The sequence below is a fragment of the Rhinolophus sinicus genome, chromosome 17 (assembly GCF_057876585.1).
Source record: "Rhinolophus sinicus isolate RSI-liver-muscle chromosome 17, RSI-T2T, whole genome shotgun sequence".
Classification (NCBI taxonomy): Eukaryota; Metazoa; Chordata; class Mammalia; order Chiroptera; family Rhinolophidae; genus Rhinolophus; species Rhinolophus sinicus.
Window position 1 is genome coordinate 156,859,477 of NC_142517.1, and position 18,304 is coordinate 156,877,780.

The window sequence follows — 18,304 nt, forward strand, 5'->3', positions numbered from 1 at the left end:
ATACTAATTATCCACATCCTGCAGTTTCCTGGGATGCTATGAGATCAGTCCTTTGACTAAGGATGGGTTTTTGTTCTATAGACTTTGGAAACAAAAGCTGCTTCAATCAGCCTTTACCTGGTAAACCTTGTAAGCTGAGTACCCCGCACAAGCAGAGGTTATGGTCGAAAGTGCACTTCTCTCTTCCATGACTTACTAAATAATGTAGCTCCCAGAGCTATGAGAGATTTGGTGTCCTGTAACCGCTATCTAGCGACGTATGTCCATCATGCTTGATGTTCATTAGTTAGATGAGATCAGTGAGTTAAAGAACTGTTAAATTTGTGTTTTCCTCTAATGGATATGTAACTGTGGTAGCCGAGTCACAGAACAGGAACTTGACAGAAAAGGACATGGCGGTAAGATAAGCTTATTGCAAATATACAATTTCATAAATTCTTTCAATAATTTGTCTTAGCAAGGAGCTTTGCCAGTTCTCTTAATAAATGTGAATGAGGAGGTAAAAGAAAGGAAAATAAACAAATGCATTATTACTATCTTGTTCTTCATGTATTGAATTATGCATGCAACTTATTAGTGGCAAATTAAGTAATGTAGTAATTTTAGGTGCATTTTCAGAAGAAAAACTAATTGAAAATCTGTTTTGATGAAGTTAGAATAGACAGAAAAAAAATAATGGAATTGGCAACATTTATTATTAAAGCTTTAGTTATATATATATATATATATATATATATATATATATATATATATATATATAAAATGCCATTTATTTGAAACTCTTAACTCATTTCTTTCACATTCTTGTCAGGTAGATGTTCAGCAACTGTTTACCAAAACTAATTAAAATTTTCCCTCCCCAAAATGATCAATTAATTTTTTGACAAACATTTTGTTATTGCCTTTAGGATTTTTTCTCTGGGGAAAAAAAGAAAAAGAGTGTTGTCTTAGAATATTTCACAATCACAACAAAAATACTGGTACTTGATAATAGAAAATGTAACCAGAATAGACACATAAATTAAATCACACTAATTATTAGTGTTATAAACCTAATGCTTTGGATTCTTACCCTTTTTGGAAGGTGCTAGTTGAACTTATTTCCCTAACCTTCACTTGCTTTCAACAGTTGCAAGAGTGAGGATTTCCTTGGCGGAGGACCTGGCTCAATGACAACATAAATTTGGCAGGTTTTTTGAAACCTTTTGTTTTGTAGTTTGAAACTGCAGCTTGCTGATCCTGATACACCTCACAATCTTCTTATGTTCTGTCATCTTGTGAGGATCATTAGCTACTGTTTTAAAGGAGGCTCAAGTTAATTTGCAAAATTTTTTTTTCCATTCCAGGTATATAGCTCTAGTTACAACGATGAGACATCTACATTAAAAAAAGTTCTTTTCCATAATATATTTTTATTCCACTCTGATGTCTTTTTTATTTTTGAATTTATTTTTTATATTTTATATTTTTTATACATTTTTATATTTTATATTTTTAAATTTTATTTTACTTTCTTATTGGGGAATATTGGGGGGACAGTGTGTTTCTCCAGGGTCCATCAGCTCCAAGTAGTTGTTCTTCCATCTAGTTGTGGAGGGCACAGCTCAGCTCCAAATCCAGTTGCCTTTTTCAATCTTAGTTGCAGGGGGCGCCAGCCCACCATCCCATGTGGGAATTGAACCAGCAACTTTGTTGTTGACAGCTCGCTCTCTAACCAACTGAGCCATCCGGCCGCCCCTATGGCAGCTCACTGTCTTCAGTCTAGTTGTGGGGGGGTGTGCAGCTCACTGCCCCATATGGGATCGAACCGGTAACCCTGTTGTTAAGAGCTCACGCTCTAACAGAGCCATCCAGCTGCCCTGGTAGAGCCTTCATTTCAGTTAACAACAACAACAACAAAAAGCCCTAACTTTAGTTTGTATGAAATTGCTAAATTATATCTGATTTTTTTTTTTTTTTTTGAAAGGGCTGCATGAGACACTGATCTCTGAAATGCAATGATTAAGAGGGTGGTGGGTTTTGGGAAATTAGAGATTATATAGAAACCAGTAAAAATAATGAGAATGTAAACAAGCATTTGTTGGTTTTTCAAAAAAACAACAACAAAATGAATTTGTTTATTGATTATTGTATGAAACAGCTCTGTCTGGAAATCCAGGCCCTCTGCTGCATGCTGCATTTTCAGAACTTCAAAATAGATGATTGAATAGAGCGAAACAGGGTTAAATAGCCTCCTGTAGAACTCCACCTGCCTTCATCTGGCAAAAGGCTTTCCATCCAGGTTCCCATAGGAAATATTTTAAGGAGGCTTCTCAAGTTCCTGGAGCTGAATTTGTATTCTTTTCCAAAATAACCTTTGGCAGGTTACTTGACAAAGAGTGCCATGATTTTAGAGCAATGGAAATGACATCACTTGCAGTCAGGCTCAGGTATCATTGCATAGAAGCATTATAAATAAATATACAGACAGTGCCAAAAAATGTATACACATTTTAAGAAAGGAAAAAACTGTTTTGAAATTGTAATGCTCAATATATACCAATAATAAAAGATGAATTCAAGTCACGTTTGACTTCTGCAATTACAAGAGGTGCTCAAAGTCGTTACCATCAGCATAATTTTAATACAGTTTTTTTCTTTTAAAATGTGTGTACATTTTTTGGCACCCTCTGTGTATATGAACCACCAGAGGGGAAAAAGGATCACATGATGATTCTAGGGAGGGTTTGGTAGTGCTGTAATTTAAAACAGAGATGACTGCAGTAAACTGACTCTTGGGTTTGAATTACCTTCAGTGGTCATTCTCTGCTTAGTGAAAACTGAGAATATTGGAATTTGATGCTATAACTATTAGAGTAATAGGTGGGTGGGAAATTTAAAAATATTATAGAAAAAATCGTAATTGTTTTAAAAGCCATTATTATTTTTTCTTCTATGAAAGTTTAATGCTACTAAAGACAAAATTTATTTTTTCTTCAAAAGTATAAATGCCAATTGCCTCAAATCCCAATACACTAACATAGTTATTTTCATTTTTTAAAATGCTTTCAGATTTTGAACATATGCATGCATTTTAAAATAATGAAATACATTAAATTCTGTGTATTTCTTTGCTTAATCTCATACTATAAATTAATTTCAATATTTCTATGTTTTCTTCATATTTACTAGTTCACCTGGCAACCTAATTTTATTTTGTGACTAGACTATGATTTATTAAAATACTCCTCTTGCTTTGAACTTTAGAGTTTTTTTTAAATGACTGTAAAAATACTGCCAGGGACAAACATTTGCATATAAAGAATGTTCTTCAATTAAGTTTTTTGTTTAGGATAAATTTTCCTTTTTGGAAATATAGGTCAAAGGTGTTAGCACTTTTGTCACTCTTGCTATGTATCAGGCTGTTTAAAACTTTTCACTTGCTATCATTGTGTAATAATCATGTATTTCTTAGATTTAGACATGTATTTCAGGTTGATAAATAACTCTGCTTTAAATTTGAAACACTCTTCGGAGAAAAGGGTACTCAATGCAAAGCATGTCTTCAAATACAAGAAACAAGAATTATGATTTACAAGAAGTCTTTGTAAATCAACCATATGAGACTATTTACAAAGCTCATTTAAAATTTGACTTCTGGGAATTCCAGTCGAACTGGAAAGCGTTTGATAATTTTTCTTCTCACCAAGAGTCACTCAGACTTAATTTTTCTTTGAGCAGATTGGTGTGCTTGACAGACAAAATCATCGTTGTTGTTCTTGTTTTATGAATGGGCTACAAACTTTATATTGTTGTTATAATTAGAAATAAATTCAATGGTACAATAAAAGAGGCAGGAGTTAATTCTTACAATTACAGAGATCACAAGATACAAGGACACTTTTGTAAGAATCCAGTTTTTACTACTATATTGACTACTTAGTTTTAGATAAGGCTTTCTTTTTCTTGCTTAAAAATTCTCCCTCTACACACCGGATACTCTTTCACATGAGATAGCAGATCGCCTGGCAGCAACATGAACTGAAGTCTTTAGAATCCTAATGTGAACGTCAGTTTTTATGTACATACTAAATATTGGCAGAATTTTTCTGTCTGTCCAGGCAAACAATTACTCTCTTTATTAGTGTTTCTCAGGGTATGGATTTCAGATCACGTTCCTTTAAATTACCAAAGATGCTTATTAAATAGTGAGCTATAACATCTTTCAAAAGTCAGGACTGATTCTCTGAGGAAGCCATGCCTAAAGTTGAGACAAGAAGCATAATTAGGAGATACCAGGAGGACAGATGAGGGAAGAGTACTGAAGCAGAAGAAACAGCATTTGCAAAGGTCCTGTTAGAGGAGAGAGAGGAAAAAAAAAAAAAAGGAATACATGAGACTGAAAGGACAGAATGGTTAAATCCTAGAGACAGAGGATGATGGAGGGGAATCTTGGTTGAAAAATCTCTTAAGTTAACCACAATCATCCCCTAAACAAGGAAAAATATAGAGTTAATTTATTTAAGTTAGACCAAAACATTTTATGTGTCATATGTGACAGTGCAAAACAGCACTCATTTCTATAGAAATGCCACCATTGGTTGTGTTATGTCCTGATGCTTTTTTCCAGGTCATCAGTTAATCCTGTAGCTTCTATGGACACTTTTCAGTTTTGCTGTACCTCAGCCTACCTGGCTACCATCTCAGCCTCACTGACTCAACATAGTGATTGATGCCTAGCTTAGGGAAGGCACTCATTTGACAGAGGAAACCAAAGTCCAAAATCCCCGAACTCAAGTTGTTCTTGAGCACTGCTCACCTGGGTGGCTGGAGAAAGGGGCAGGCAGGCCCCACCACACCCAGCAATAGGCTTCGGGATGTGTGAACAGAAGTAAATCCAACATGAATCAAAGTTTGTCTCACTGATTGTGAAAAAGGGGATGCTGTAACCAATTGGCAGCATGGTCACAGGGAGATTACCTTGGGAATCTTCATTTCAACCCAGTTTTTAATTAAATGACATTTTTATTATAAAATATACAGTTAGCTTCTTCAGTTTCAACCAGATTCTGACTAATTATGCAATTCCCTGGATGCTGGGAAAGTCTTCTCATTTTATGCATGAATGTTTCAGCTTATCATGTGGTCTTTAACAGATGCCAGCTATTTTTTAATAAAATAAAAATGCAAACAAGATATTTGTTAAATATAATTAATATAAATGCTTTTTAAAAAACTTGTCAAAGGCATGACTGAGGTGAATAATTATTCAATTTCATATATATATATATGTATATATATATATATATATATATATATATATATATATATATATATATATATATGTATATATGTATATATAAAGAAGAAATCTGAGTCTTGCCTTTTATAATCGGGGATTTTTGCCTGATGTCAGCATTTATCAAAATGACTTTGATTGAAGACAACATCTGAGGATGTTACAGGCACTTTACGATAAAAATTCTTCTATTAAATAAGTTTAGAGCGACATTGAATTAGTTGGACTTCTTTTTATCAGAAAGACTTCAGAGCCTTTAAAATGGAAGTCAGTGCACATTGTAGTTCTCTCAGATGGTATTAATACTAAATTTGTTAAACATGGTTAGATAATTCCTGCTGTAATTTTTTCTGAAGTACACCGTGGAAGACCAGAGTTCAAGGGAACATTAGGGAAATGCTGCTGTCTGCCATGCTGGTTGTCATTGCCTGGCTTGGGAGTATAGGAAAGAGTGTTTCTCCCAACCACATGTGACATGGCAGCACACTTTATAATAAGAGGGACAGTGACATGCGTCATCGTGACAATACTGAAACCATGTGTTAGCATGACTTACTGTTGGAATTAGAGAGTAAATATCTCTTGTTAAACGAGTATTATGGCAGCCTAGGTCTATTCATGAAATGGAAACCATATACCCTGTTTCCCCAAAAATAATTTCTAGCCGGACAATCAGATCTAATGCGTCTTTTGGAGCAAAAATTAATATAAGACCTGGTATTATAGTATATTAATTATATTATATTATAGTAAAATAAGACTGGGTCTTATATTAATCTTTGCTCCAAAAGACGCATTAGATCTGATTGTCCGGCTAGGTCTTATTTTTGGGGAAACACGGTAGGAAGTTAAACAGGAGAAGTTTAATGTATAGAATTAACAACCACAATGAAAGTGTAACCATAATATAGACGGAAATACTACATGGTTTCCTTGGGCCAAGGGAGTCACCAAGGAAGGACAAACCTGCAAAGGATTCAGACCTGCTTGGAGGAGGTGTGATTCAGCCCCCAGACAGCAAAGAATCTTGCTGGGTTAGCCAGGCTGGAGCTGGTCTGGCATTTCTAGACAAGCAATAGGCCACTCTCCAGGGTGCAGACTGAGCAAGTGATTAGCAGCTGGTGGTAAAGCCATGCAGTGGGAGTCAGAGCGCCTGTCTGAGCAAGAGGCTGTCAGAGTACAGGGGCTATGCAGGGGCTGGCAGAGGGAGCAGCTGATTTGTGTTCATCTCCTGGGACCCTGGCAGGCTACTCAGAAACTTGCAGAATCCACCGGCTGCTCCCTGTGTGACCCTTCAGGCCACAGGCAGTTATAGGATTTGTTTCCATGTTGAGAGGGCTGTGGAAACATTATCCCTAGGACAAAGCTGTCAAATCATAGATGGGTGGCATTCAATGCCTGTGGCTGGGCAGGCTCCACTGGCTGTTCTCACATCCATAACCCCCTGACACCAGGCAGTAATTTCAGGAAGCTCTTCCTCCTGCAGTATTCCTCCAGTGCCCCCTACTGAGAAAGCGAAACATTGTATTCACTTTAAAGGAGAAATGCTTAAAGGGATTCAGTTTTGCATCATGGAGCATATATTGAAGGGTGTAGTTGGAGTTGAGAGGCAATAAACTGACAAAGCGACAACTGACACAAGTATGTGATTTAGTATCATTTAGAATGGTGGCCTGTGCTTCGGAGGGCCTTCCCACCCTGTGTCACTATACAACATGAGTGCTGGTACTGGTGTCTGTTTCTCACCCTCCCCTCCAAGTGGAATAAAACCTGGAGGAATGAGTACCAAACCACTTGTGTAGTTGTTTAGTTTTTAACGTTTTATTTTGAAATAATTATACATTTGTAGGACGTTGAAAACAGTGCAGAGATATCTTTGCCCAGTTTCCTTGAATAGTTACATCATACATAACACATTCCATTATCCAACCAGAAATTGACATTGATATAATGTGTATATATAATTGTATGCCATTTTATTACATGTGTAAATTGTTACACTTTTATTGTAACAATTGCAACTGAGATGCAGAATTTTTCCATCCTCACACAGATCTCCCTTGTTCTACTTAAATCAAACCCACCCCAAACCCCACATTCATAACTCTTGGCAACTATTAATCTGTTCTACATACTACCTGTAATTTTTTTCATCTCAAGAATATTATGTAAATGCAATTATATAGTATGTGACCTTTTGAGATTGGCTTTTTTCACTCATCATAATACCCTTTCATATATACATTAAAGAATGATTTTTATCTCTTCTGCAATGTCTTTTAATTGATTTTAGATCGTTTACATTTTATGTAATAATTGATGTTACAGTCATGCACTGGTTAACCAAACGTATAGGTATGTTCTGAGAAATGCATTGTTAGGCAAGTTTGTAGCAGTGCGAACATCATCGAGTGCACGTACACAAACCTAGATGGTAGAGCCCACTACACACCTAGGCTATATGATACATATAGCCTATTGCTCCCAGGCTACAGGCCTGTATAGCATGTTACTGTACAAAACAACACGAGATTAAATCAAATACAAGAGAAAATGATACAATCAAAAGACATGGTAAATGCAAGATGCATGAAACTGCTGATAAAATAACACAGCATACTATTTTGCGGCAAATTTTTTTTATAAGTAGAAAGAGTACACTCTAAAACAATAATAGTAAATATATAAACCAGTATCATAGTCATTTATTATCATTATCAAGTATCACATGCTGACCATAATTGTATGTGCTCTCCTTTTATCAGACTGGCAGCTCAGTAGGTTTGTTTATACCAGCATCACCACAAACATGTGAGTAATGCATTACTCTATGACATTCCTACAGTTATGACATCACTAAGCACTAGGAATTTCCCAGCTCCATTATAATCTATGGGACCACCATCATATATGCTGTGCATTCTTAACCCAAACATCATTTTTCCACTCATGACTCTATAGGGCTTAGGCCTACCATTTTAGTTTGTTTTGTGTTTGTTTCAATTTTTCTCTCTCTTTCCTTTACCATGCCTTCTGTGAGTTACTTGAATATTTCTTGGAGTCCATTTTGGTTTATCTGTAGTATTTTTTAATGTATCTCATATATGATGGATTTTTTTTTTTGGGGGGGGGTTTCTAGATATCACATTGTATGTATGTAACTTACCACAGTCTATTGGTGTCAACACATAGCCAGTTTGAGTGAAGTGTAGAAACTTTACCTTCATTATCCCTTTACCCTTCCTAGTTTATAATAAAATCATCTCAAATAACTCCTTTTCATATATTGAGAATCATATCAATGTTATATACTTCTTGCTTCAAACATCAACCATAATTAAGAAAGTTCAAGAGCAGAAAGTTTAGTGCTTTTATACAAGATTTTGCTCTTTCTATTATTCTTTCTTCATTCCTGATGTTCCAAGAGTGTTTCTTTATAATTTCCTTTGTATTTCAAGAACTTCCTTACCCATTCTTTTAAGAGTAATTTTGGTAGCCATGAATTGTTAGATTTTCTTTGAGAATGCCATCCTTTTCCTTTCATTCCTGAAGGATAACTTTGATAGAAATAGAATTTGGGGCTGGCAGTTTCTTTTAGCACTTGAAAAATATTGTGCCACTTCCTTGTGGCCTCCCAAGTTTCTAATGAGATCTCCACTGTCATGAAAGTTGTTTTTCCCTATAGATAAGGTGTCATTTCTTCCTCACTGCCTTCAATATTTTTGTTTGTTTGTTTGTTTTTGTTTTCTGAAATTCTATTTTGATGTATTCTCAGAAGTTAGCTCTGCTGTTTAAATCTATAGGTTTATGTTCTTTGCCAAATTTGGGAAATTTTCAGCCATGATTTTTTTTAAATGATTTTTCAGTACCATCATCTTTCTCCTCTTCTTCTGGGACTCCAATGACATTAATATTAGATCTTTTGTTATTGTCTCACTGGTCCCTGAAGTTCTATTCCTTTTTTTTTAAGCTGTATTTTCTCTGTTGTTCACATTGGGCAATTTCTATCATTTATCTTCAAGTTCATTGGTCCTTTTCTTTTGCCCTGTCCATTCTGCTGAGAACATCCAATGAGTTATTCTGGTTATTTTAATCTCAATTCTAAAATTTCTATTTGGTTCTTCTGTATATCTTGCATTTGCTAAGCCTTTGCCATTTAAACTTTTTTTTCAAGCATGTTTGTAATAACTAATTGAAGCAATTTTATGATGATGACATTAAAATTCTTGTCAGATGAATTCTGAATATCCAAGTCATCTCAGGGTTGGTGTCTGTTAATTGTGTTTTTCTCCTTCAAGGTTAGGTTTTCCTGGGTCTTGGTATGACCAATGATTTTCAGTCCTATCCTGAACATTTGGACAATCCTGTTATGAACTTTGGATCTTAAATCTGTTTTAGAAGATGAAGGCAGGAGATGTTTTATTATTGCTAAAGTGAAGGCAGAGGTCCATTTTCCCAATTAGCCTGCTTTGATTCCCTGGAAAGGGGTGATCCATTACTGTTAGGTGACCTGAGATGGGATTTCATGCATATAATCCTGGCTGGCTGGGAAGGGGGCGACTCCCCAGCTCCGTGATACCCACGTGGCCTCCACTGACACCACTGACGGAAGAGAGGCCTCACCAACATCGAAGATGGTGAAAGTTCAAGCAGCCAACTCCGTGTCCTCTAATGTAAGCAAGGGAGGGGAGAAATGTCTCCTTACTAACCACTAGGTGGTGCAGAAGTCCAGGGTCCCCATAGGGCTTCCACTGATCTCTGGGAGACAGGCCTCATTACCTTTGAGGGGGAATGATAATCCTGGCACCCCATTCAGTCATCTCTGATACCATGCATGTGGTGAGAGGGGAAGGGGACAGTGAGGTATAAAGTCAAAAATGTTCATGTTGTTTGTCATATTTGATTTTTATTCCTAATTCCTGGCGTACAACTCAAAATTCTTAGAATCACTGGAGTGATAGGAATGCTTTTGTAGGCTAATGGGATGGAGGACTAGTGGCAGGGGGCCCTAGATAGCTTCACAAAGGGAGTTAGTCACCAGAAAGACCAAAGCATAATTAGAAGGTTGGAACTTTGAATCCACCCTCTGCTCTCCCAGGAGGGGAGAGGGCCTGGAGATGGAGTTAATCTCAGATTGCTAGTGATTTAATCAATTGTGCCTATGTAATGAAACTTCCAGTGAAACCCCTAAAGGATGGGATTAGGAGAGCTTCTAGGTTGGTGCATACATCCAGGTGCTGAGAGGGTAGCACACCTGGAGAGGGCATGGAAGGTCTGCATGCTCACCCCCTTACTTTGCCCTCTGCTTCTCCTCCGTTTGGCTATTCCTGAGTTGTATCTTTTGCAATAAACTGGTAAATGGAAGTTTCGTGCCTTCCTGAATACTGAGTGTCAGTCTAGCAAATTATCAAACCTCAGTAGGGGAATTATGAACCCCCAGTTTATAGCCATTTGGTCAGAGGTACACGTGTAACCTGGGATTTGTGACTTGTCTCTGAAGGTAGGGGACACTCTTGTGGAACTGAGACCTTAACCTTTGGAATCTGTGCTAATGCCAGGTTATTAGTGTCAGAATTGGACTGAATTGTAGAACGCCTAGCTGGAGTCCAGAATGTTTGAAAACTGGTTGATGTGGGGGGAGGAAAACCCACACATACTGTGGTCCTAAGTTGCCCCTTTCCCATTTCTTTGGCTAAAGAAAGCAGGCTTTTCATGGGGAATTTTCTACATTCCCGTTGGAGTCTGGATTACTGGCTCTTCCAGCAACAAATTCTAGACATATAAGTCTAAGGAAAACCCAAAGAATTCACCACCATATTGTTCCTCAAGTTTCAAAGTCCACAGGCAGTCTACTTTCTTTCTACCTTTCAAAGTACTTTTAGTTTTTAATATATAATTTTCAGGGTTTTAAGCTGTTTTTAGTAGAATAAATAGAGAAAAGTATGTTTGTTCCATCTTAATCTAGAACGAGGAGTTCCAAATCAGTCTTAAATATTAGAAACTCCTTTTCTATAGTAGTAAAATGGTTTTCCTCCCCAACTTGCCAATTTTTCTTCCTCTTAGCTTTTCATTCCTAGCTATGTAACGTTGGCTCAGAAAAAAATTCTTTCATTAAGTAACCTCATGAGGTCACTATTACCAGCTGTGAAAATGTCTCAACCATTCCTTTGTTAATAAGATCTTTTCTGAGGTCCATTTACACATGAGACACAGACATTTCCAGCGTATGTTGATTAAATTCTCAACATATGCTGATCAGTTTCCCAAACAGATATTCAGGTCTTGTTTTTGTTCTACTGTTTTAATGAGACTTTTTATAATAAGTGAATAATCCAAACTTATTAATTAGCAATATTATTAAAGCCAGATATTTCAGTCTGTTCAGCCTGGATTTGTGGCTTTAAAAAGCCTCTTTCTTCTCCCAAGCACTCCTACAAGAGGCTCATGTGTAGCATAAATACTTGCGTGATTAAAATGATATTGTGTTAGCCGGTGATGATGGGGCTAGGAATGGAATTAACAACTATTGAGGGGTCTAATACACACTAGAAATTTTATACGCATTATCTAATGTATTCTTCAAAACAAAGCAATGATGTATATAAAATCCATTTTATCAATGAACCTTTTGCAAGATTACACAGTTAATAAAATCCAATCTGGGATTGAACTCCCACTCAAGTATAGAGCTAGCCAGCAATCCATGAACCATTAGTAGACCATTAAATCAATTTAGTGGATAGCAAACACTTTTTTTTTTTTTAAAGTGAAGGACGTCAGAATAGAAAATAACACCTGACATTTCACATAGTAAGGGAAAGTATTGTTTAATAAAAACAAGTCTGTTCTTTTATCTATATGTTTATTAATGTCGTATATGCACCAAGTCCCAATGCATAAATTGTTTTTTATAATGTGGTTTGCAAAGAAGTCTGGAGCCACTATATTAGGTGACCTTTGCAATACTTCCAGGCCTTAATTTAAGTGAGACTGTTTGTCATACCCACTGGGCTAGTACTTTTCCAATAAAATGCATCATCCGTCAAGATAAAAATTTATGTTTTAAAGCCCCAAATTTGCAGTGTAGAATCTCTGGGTTAGAACAGAAAGTAGCTATTACTATGGCAAAATGCCATGTTAGTGTGTAACCCTTGCTTCCTATGATTTGCGTGTGTATTTATATGTCTACTAGGACTACTCTTTGCCATTTGACCCTTTTCCTACTAACCTCAAAATTAAAAAAAAAAAAAAGTAAGATGTGAATTGGACATTAGACTCTAGTGGTTAAGTGAGCAGATTCTGGGGTCACACAGATGTAATTCAAATCTAAACTCTGTCACTCAGAACCCTGAGTGTATTACTTCTAATTTCTTTACATGGAAAATATTAATAATAGTAGCTACTAACTCATTGTGATAATCTTGGAATTAAAATGAGATATACATATAAAGTTATTATCAAAGGATTTGTCTTACAGCAAAAACTTAATAACTGTTAGCTATTAATCTATTACTTCTGAAGTAAGACATTTGCAGAAACCACTAATTTCAAAGGAAATCTTGAAAAATTACACCCCTTTCTTTAAGCTTAGACTTGTTAAATTGCTCTTTTCTCAGAATATACTAGAAAATAAATGACCATTGTTCAAGTTTTACATTGTAAATACTTTTTAGCTGATTTAACATCAAAGGAAAAGAGAAGAAAATAATGTATGTTTTTTTTTCCCTAGTTTTTGCCTCTTATTTTCAAATGTCCCTGTGTTGGTTCCCAACCTCAGGAGTTTCTTGGGTGAAATTTGAAACCGGCTCCCATACACTGAGTAGGACAAAGTGAAATTGAAGACAAAGGCAGACTCTGTAGATTGGTAGATGGTGGTTTTAATGAGAGGAAACCTTTATATGAGACTTGTTTTAAGTGGCCACAGGACACAAAAATCCCTGCACCTGCCCACCAAAATCGTAAATGTTTGCACAGAGGTCTTAATAGTTTCAGTATATAGTTGGATGATATGAACAACACATTGCTCTCTCAAGGTTACTGCTTTTAAATGGCCCCTAGTGCTTAATGGTGGGCAGAACACACATTCCAAGATGGGAGGCGGTGAGGAGCCTCTGACTGCCTGCATCCAGCTTGCCGGTCAACCAGTGGTCACATCCTCTCAATGACCTCCTCCAACACGTGGCTGTACAAATCAGTCCTCTCTATAACCTAATTCTAGGTGAACTGACATACCATTGTAGTATCAAGTCAGGAGCCAGGAATTATAGAGCAAAGCTGGATTTCTACGTTGAAACACAAATCCCAAGAGCTGGCACTCTTAAACACAGTGTTTTGAACATGACTCACACACTTGAGCAGGTCTTTGAATACAGTACTTTTGATATTACAGGACGACCCGGAGCCGCCCACCTTCCCCATGCAGAAGGGCTCCCTGAACCTCCTGAGGCAGAAATGGGAATCCAGTGATTACCAGAAAAGGGAGTGTTGTCCTGGGGGCAGTCGTTGCAGGCTCTTCCAGCCTCGAGAAAGCAAATTGCTTGAACCTGAACCACAGCTGGTGTCAGCACCTGGACTTCCAGATGCCCCAAGTCTGCCGCCCAGCGTGGGAGAAGAGATATTGAGCTCAGAGCTTGAAGAGAAGAGCCCTGAGGACAAGAGTGACAGCTTCGGGAAATACAGCCAGCCAGAAGTGCTGCGGGAGGACTCCTCGAGTGGTCGGCGCAGGATCGAGCGCTTCTCCATCGCCCTTGATGAGCTGAGGAGTGTGTTTGAGGCTCCTGGGAGTGGAAACAGACCACCTGGACCAGCTGAGTACGGTCGAAAGGTAAGGAGCCTCTGATTGAGAGTCGACGTTTACAGTTGACACGCTAGGCAGCTTGCCTAGCCTGCCATTTATTTCTAAGTGTGTCATATTTTTCCCCCTCACCTGTACTCTAGACAGATGTCCTGAAGCAACCATATAATATGGTGTGAAATGCGGCATCCTCTATTATGGACTTTCTCTATAGTCTGTTCCTATGGGGACTTGACCTCCTTTCACTCTCACTGAGACAGCTCTGATAGGTCCTCTCATGCTGATGTTTTCTTATATACGTGCCTTGTTTCCACAACTAGGTTGTAAGTTCCTTATAGGCAAGGACAATTTCTTACCACTCTTTGTACTTCAAACATCTAACAAATGGTGCTGTGTTTAGCTAGAGCTCAGTGAGGATTTATCAGTAATGATGGTGAAATGGAACACGTGATGGCTTTGGAACCACAGCGACCTAGATTTTAATCCGAAAAATCTTCCATTTACTTCTCTAGCTGCATGACACTTAACCCTGTGAATGCAAATGTCTTCATCTGCTACTTTATAGGGATCTTGTAAGAACTGTTGATAATATAGTTAAATCATTAAGCACAGAGTGTGGAATATTTTGCAATACTTGATGATCATGCCTCAGTGATTACGGTATACTATAATGTCACATATAAAATATGTCTAGTAACTAAAGGGGTCATTTAATCAAATGCAGAAAACAGGATTAGCAACATCATTAATGAAGACCACATTTATATGTACTTCTGTTGTCAGTTAAAAGCAACCATAGTTTAAACTGGAATTGCTTGAATTTATTACACTCATTAGGGCCTCTACATAAGAAATTACAGTTGAATTTCATAAATAATTAATAAATGATCTCAGGTTTCCCACTGGAAAGCAAACTGCATGCTTTGTTAATTTTTTACCTAGTGACAGTTACCAGGAAGGTACAGTCCTAGTCTTGTTAATGGATAATCAGCCTTCATACAAGGCTTTACAGAAGTAGAAAAATTTTCAAAATAAATTATTTTGCTAATACTTGCTCCCAGTTTTCCTATTCGGATGTATATAATAGTTACAATGAGAGCATTCTTGTATAGCAAATGACTCTATTTTGTTTAATCAGAATAAAGGATATGAAGTTATATTTGTGAGGTTACATTGAAACTAGAGGATTTCTCAAAAAATGCAGCCAATTGCAATCCCTAATTTGAGAATTTTATTTACCTCTTTTTTTATTTTATAGGTGTAATTCTTTTATTTATAGCTTTATATTATTTTTCAGTTGAAAGTCTAGGAACTGGGAAACACTTAGCATAGATATACCTTGAATTAAGTCCAGTGAATCTGATTTCAGACTTTGACCTCTGAAATTGGATGATAATATATGTGTGTTGTTTTAAGCCACTAAGTTTGTGGTAACTTGTTATAGCAGTAATAGGAAACTAATACAGTTATATTGTAGGTTCTTTATAACATGTTAAGAAATAGGTAGTATATGATTTTGGAGTTTTCCTTTATTCTTCCCTGAGGAACATATTCCCATATTTCAAAATCAGGTCTTTGACTTTCTTCTATTTGTAGTTGATGGTAAGAATGCTTGTAATTTTAAGACATCAAAAAACACTAATAAATCTTAGTTTTGGATGATTTGTATTATATTTGCAACACATAGTCAAAAGAGTTAATTTCTCAGGAGAGGGAGTTGGAGGAAAGAAGGAAGGAAGGGAAAAAGGAAGGAAGGAAGGGAGGAAGGATGGATGAAAGGAAGGCACAAAAAAGGGAGAAGAGAGGGAAGCAAAGGGAGGAAGGAAAAGAAGAAGAGGGAAAGAAAGATTATATAAAGAATATTATAAATGAACAAATAAATACAAAAAGCTTATGGGATACACATACTTACATTCATATGTTTCTTCTATGGGTGTTATAGTTTTTGTGGGACATGAATATACATGTACTTAATTCTGGCTAGATAGGAGCTGTATTTAGACTAATTTGGAACAGAACAAGGCAGTGTAAATTCCTTCTTTTTTTAAATTAAAGTTTATTGAGGTGACAATTGTTAGTAAATTACATAGGTTTCAGGTGTACAAATCTGTAATACGTCATCTATATATCACATTGTGTGTTCACCACCCAGAGTCAGTTCTCCTTCCATCACCATAAATTCCTTCTTCTTTTAAGCTTCCAGTTGCTGTCCATAGAGTGGGACAGTGGGGCCACTGAGAAGTGCCCCCATAGGATCCCTTCAGCCTTCACTATGATCCCAGTATAAATAAAGGGTTTCTTGATTTAGTGAAATAATTTAATTTGCCTTTATTCCATTCAGGTCTTTACATTCCAAATAGCAAATTGTCTGATTTTCAGAGATTATTTAATAACTTCCTGTGTTTTCAATGGATAATTATAATTTTTCCCCAAAACCCCACACAGTTGTGCAGTCAGGTTGAATTTACCTAATGCCCCAACAGAGACTGTTTCTATCATTTACTTAGGTCTTAGGTTGACAAAGCCCGTTCAGATACCAGCTTAACTTGATCAAGGAAAGGAAGCACAATTACCACATCCTAGTTGTGTTGCCTTAGAATGCATTGATTTCATCTCTTGCATGATTGGAGACTTGAAGGAAAACATGAATATACAAGGCAGTCCCTTAATCCCATTGAAGGACCTACATGTGCATCAATAATTAAACAGGATATAAAAGATTAAATATGATGTAGTTTCCAGAATATGTTATTTTTATAACCTCCAATCAAAGCCTCCGATTGTTTTTTCTTTTTTTTTTTTTTTTTTTTTTTTTTAATGAACAATTTGTCGTCTCCTTCTTTTTAGTTCTGTATAAAATCAGGCCTTTAAAAACACAGGTAAATCACAGCTTGCAGTTTGGCTTCCTCTATAAAATTACTTCATTAGATGCTTGAAGTTTCATTTGATTCTTAAACTCAGTCATGTGGGGACTTGGGGATTAATTTATTTCTAATCTCAGAGCAGAAATCACAACTTTTCAGGTAGTTACTTCTGTCACAGCATTCTGAAACTTCATCTTCTACCTTCTTCTCATCAATGTTTCTGACTAATTTCTGTCCAGCATGATGTATTTTGTAAAAGCATTTAACAACACAGAGGCTATTATACTCTGGAGGGTTATTACTAAAAATCTGTGTACCAAACTTTCAAAGATATAAAGCTAAATAGTTTATTGTCTATGAGAAGAGTTTGACAAGTCTGAAGAAATGAAATGTTTTTTTTCTTTGTTTAAGAAAATGAGCAAGTAGTTTTTTGTAAAGCTGAAATAGTTTGCTGAGAAAGATCACTACATTTTTGTGTTAGAGGACATACTACATAGAATCATAATTTTTATTTCATCATAGCCTATAAGCATAATATTTGATGACTAAGGGTCAGCTGGGAAACTTGGCTCAGCTACTTCCTCACTGTGTACATTTGAAGGAGTTATTTCATATCATTAATTCTTAATTTTCACAAACATAAAATGAGGAAATTAATACAGCACAAGATTTTGTGAAGATAAAATTATATAACACCTGTAGAAGAAAAGGTATTTAAGAGGCAGCACCAAATGAAATTTAAGGAATAGCACCAAAATAGCACCAAATTAATATTTCTTCTATTTTTCTCTGATATGATTTCTGTAACTCAGTATGTGTCCTTGGGGAAAATATTTAATCTCAATGAACTTGAATCTTTTATTTCAAGCCTGACAATAACAGTCTTTTGTAGAGGCCCCACTAAGAGGGGCTTTCATTGAACATTTGGTGGAGCAGATATTTATGAAACTTTCCACCCTTAGGTACAATCCCATTTTGAGATGATGAGACAAAGAGCTACAGTTTATTAAATTACAGTTTTCAAAGCTTTATTAAAACCCTAGACAGACATATATTTGCCACATTCATTGTCTTTTCCAATTAATAGAAAAAGTCACTGGCATTTAAGGACTCAAAATCCAAAAGAGGTGAGACTTACAGGGTATAAAAGTGTTTATTGTATTTACACACAAAGACACACACACACACACACACAACACCACAAGGATAGGCTATATATATTGTATGCAGCTTTTTCTTAGTGGAATAATTTGTCTTTTTCAAGTAACATTAGTGTTTTTTGGTTCTTCATTTCACCTACTTACATGTTTGCTATTTTACTGCCTCCTGTCCAGTGTTCAATATTAGTTGGGAAAAAAAAAATACGTC

The 18,304-nt window shown here is 36.3% G+C and overlaps 1 protein-coding gene across 2 annotated transcripts in view; it reads left to right on the top strand.

The window, feature by feature from the left end:
• The first annotated feature begins 291 nt into the window (after positions 1-291).
• The window catches only part of XIRP2 (xin actin binding repeat containing 2), a 269,362-nt gene continuing 251,349 nt past the window's right edge, over positions 292-18,304 (top strand). For both annotated transcript variants that reach the window (XM_074337389.2, XM_088794698.1), the window contains exons 1-2: positions 292-398; positions 13,668-14,102. In XM_074337389.2, the coding sequence (XP_074193490.2) occupies positions 393-398; positions 13,668-14,102 (441 nt within the window). In that variant the 5' untranslated portion in view covers positions 292-392. The remainder of the gene's footprint in view (positions 399-13,667; positions 14,103-18,304) is intronic.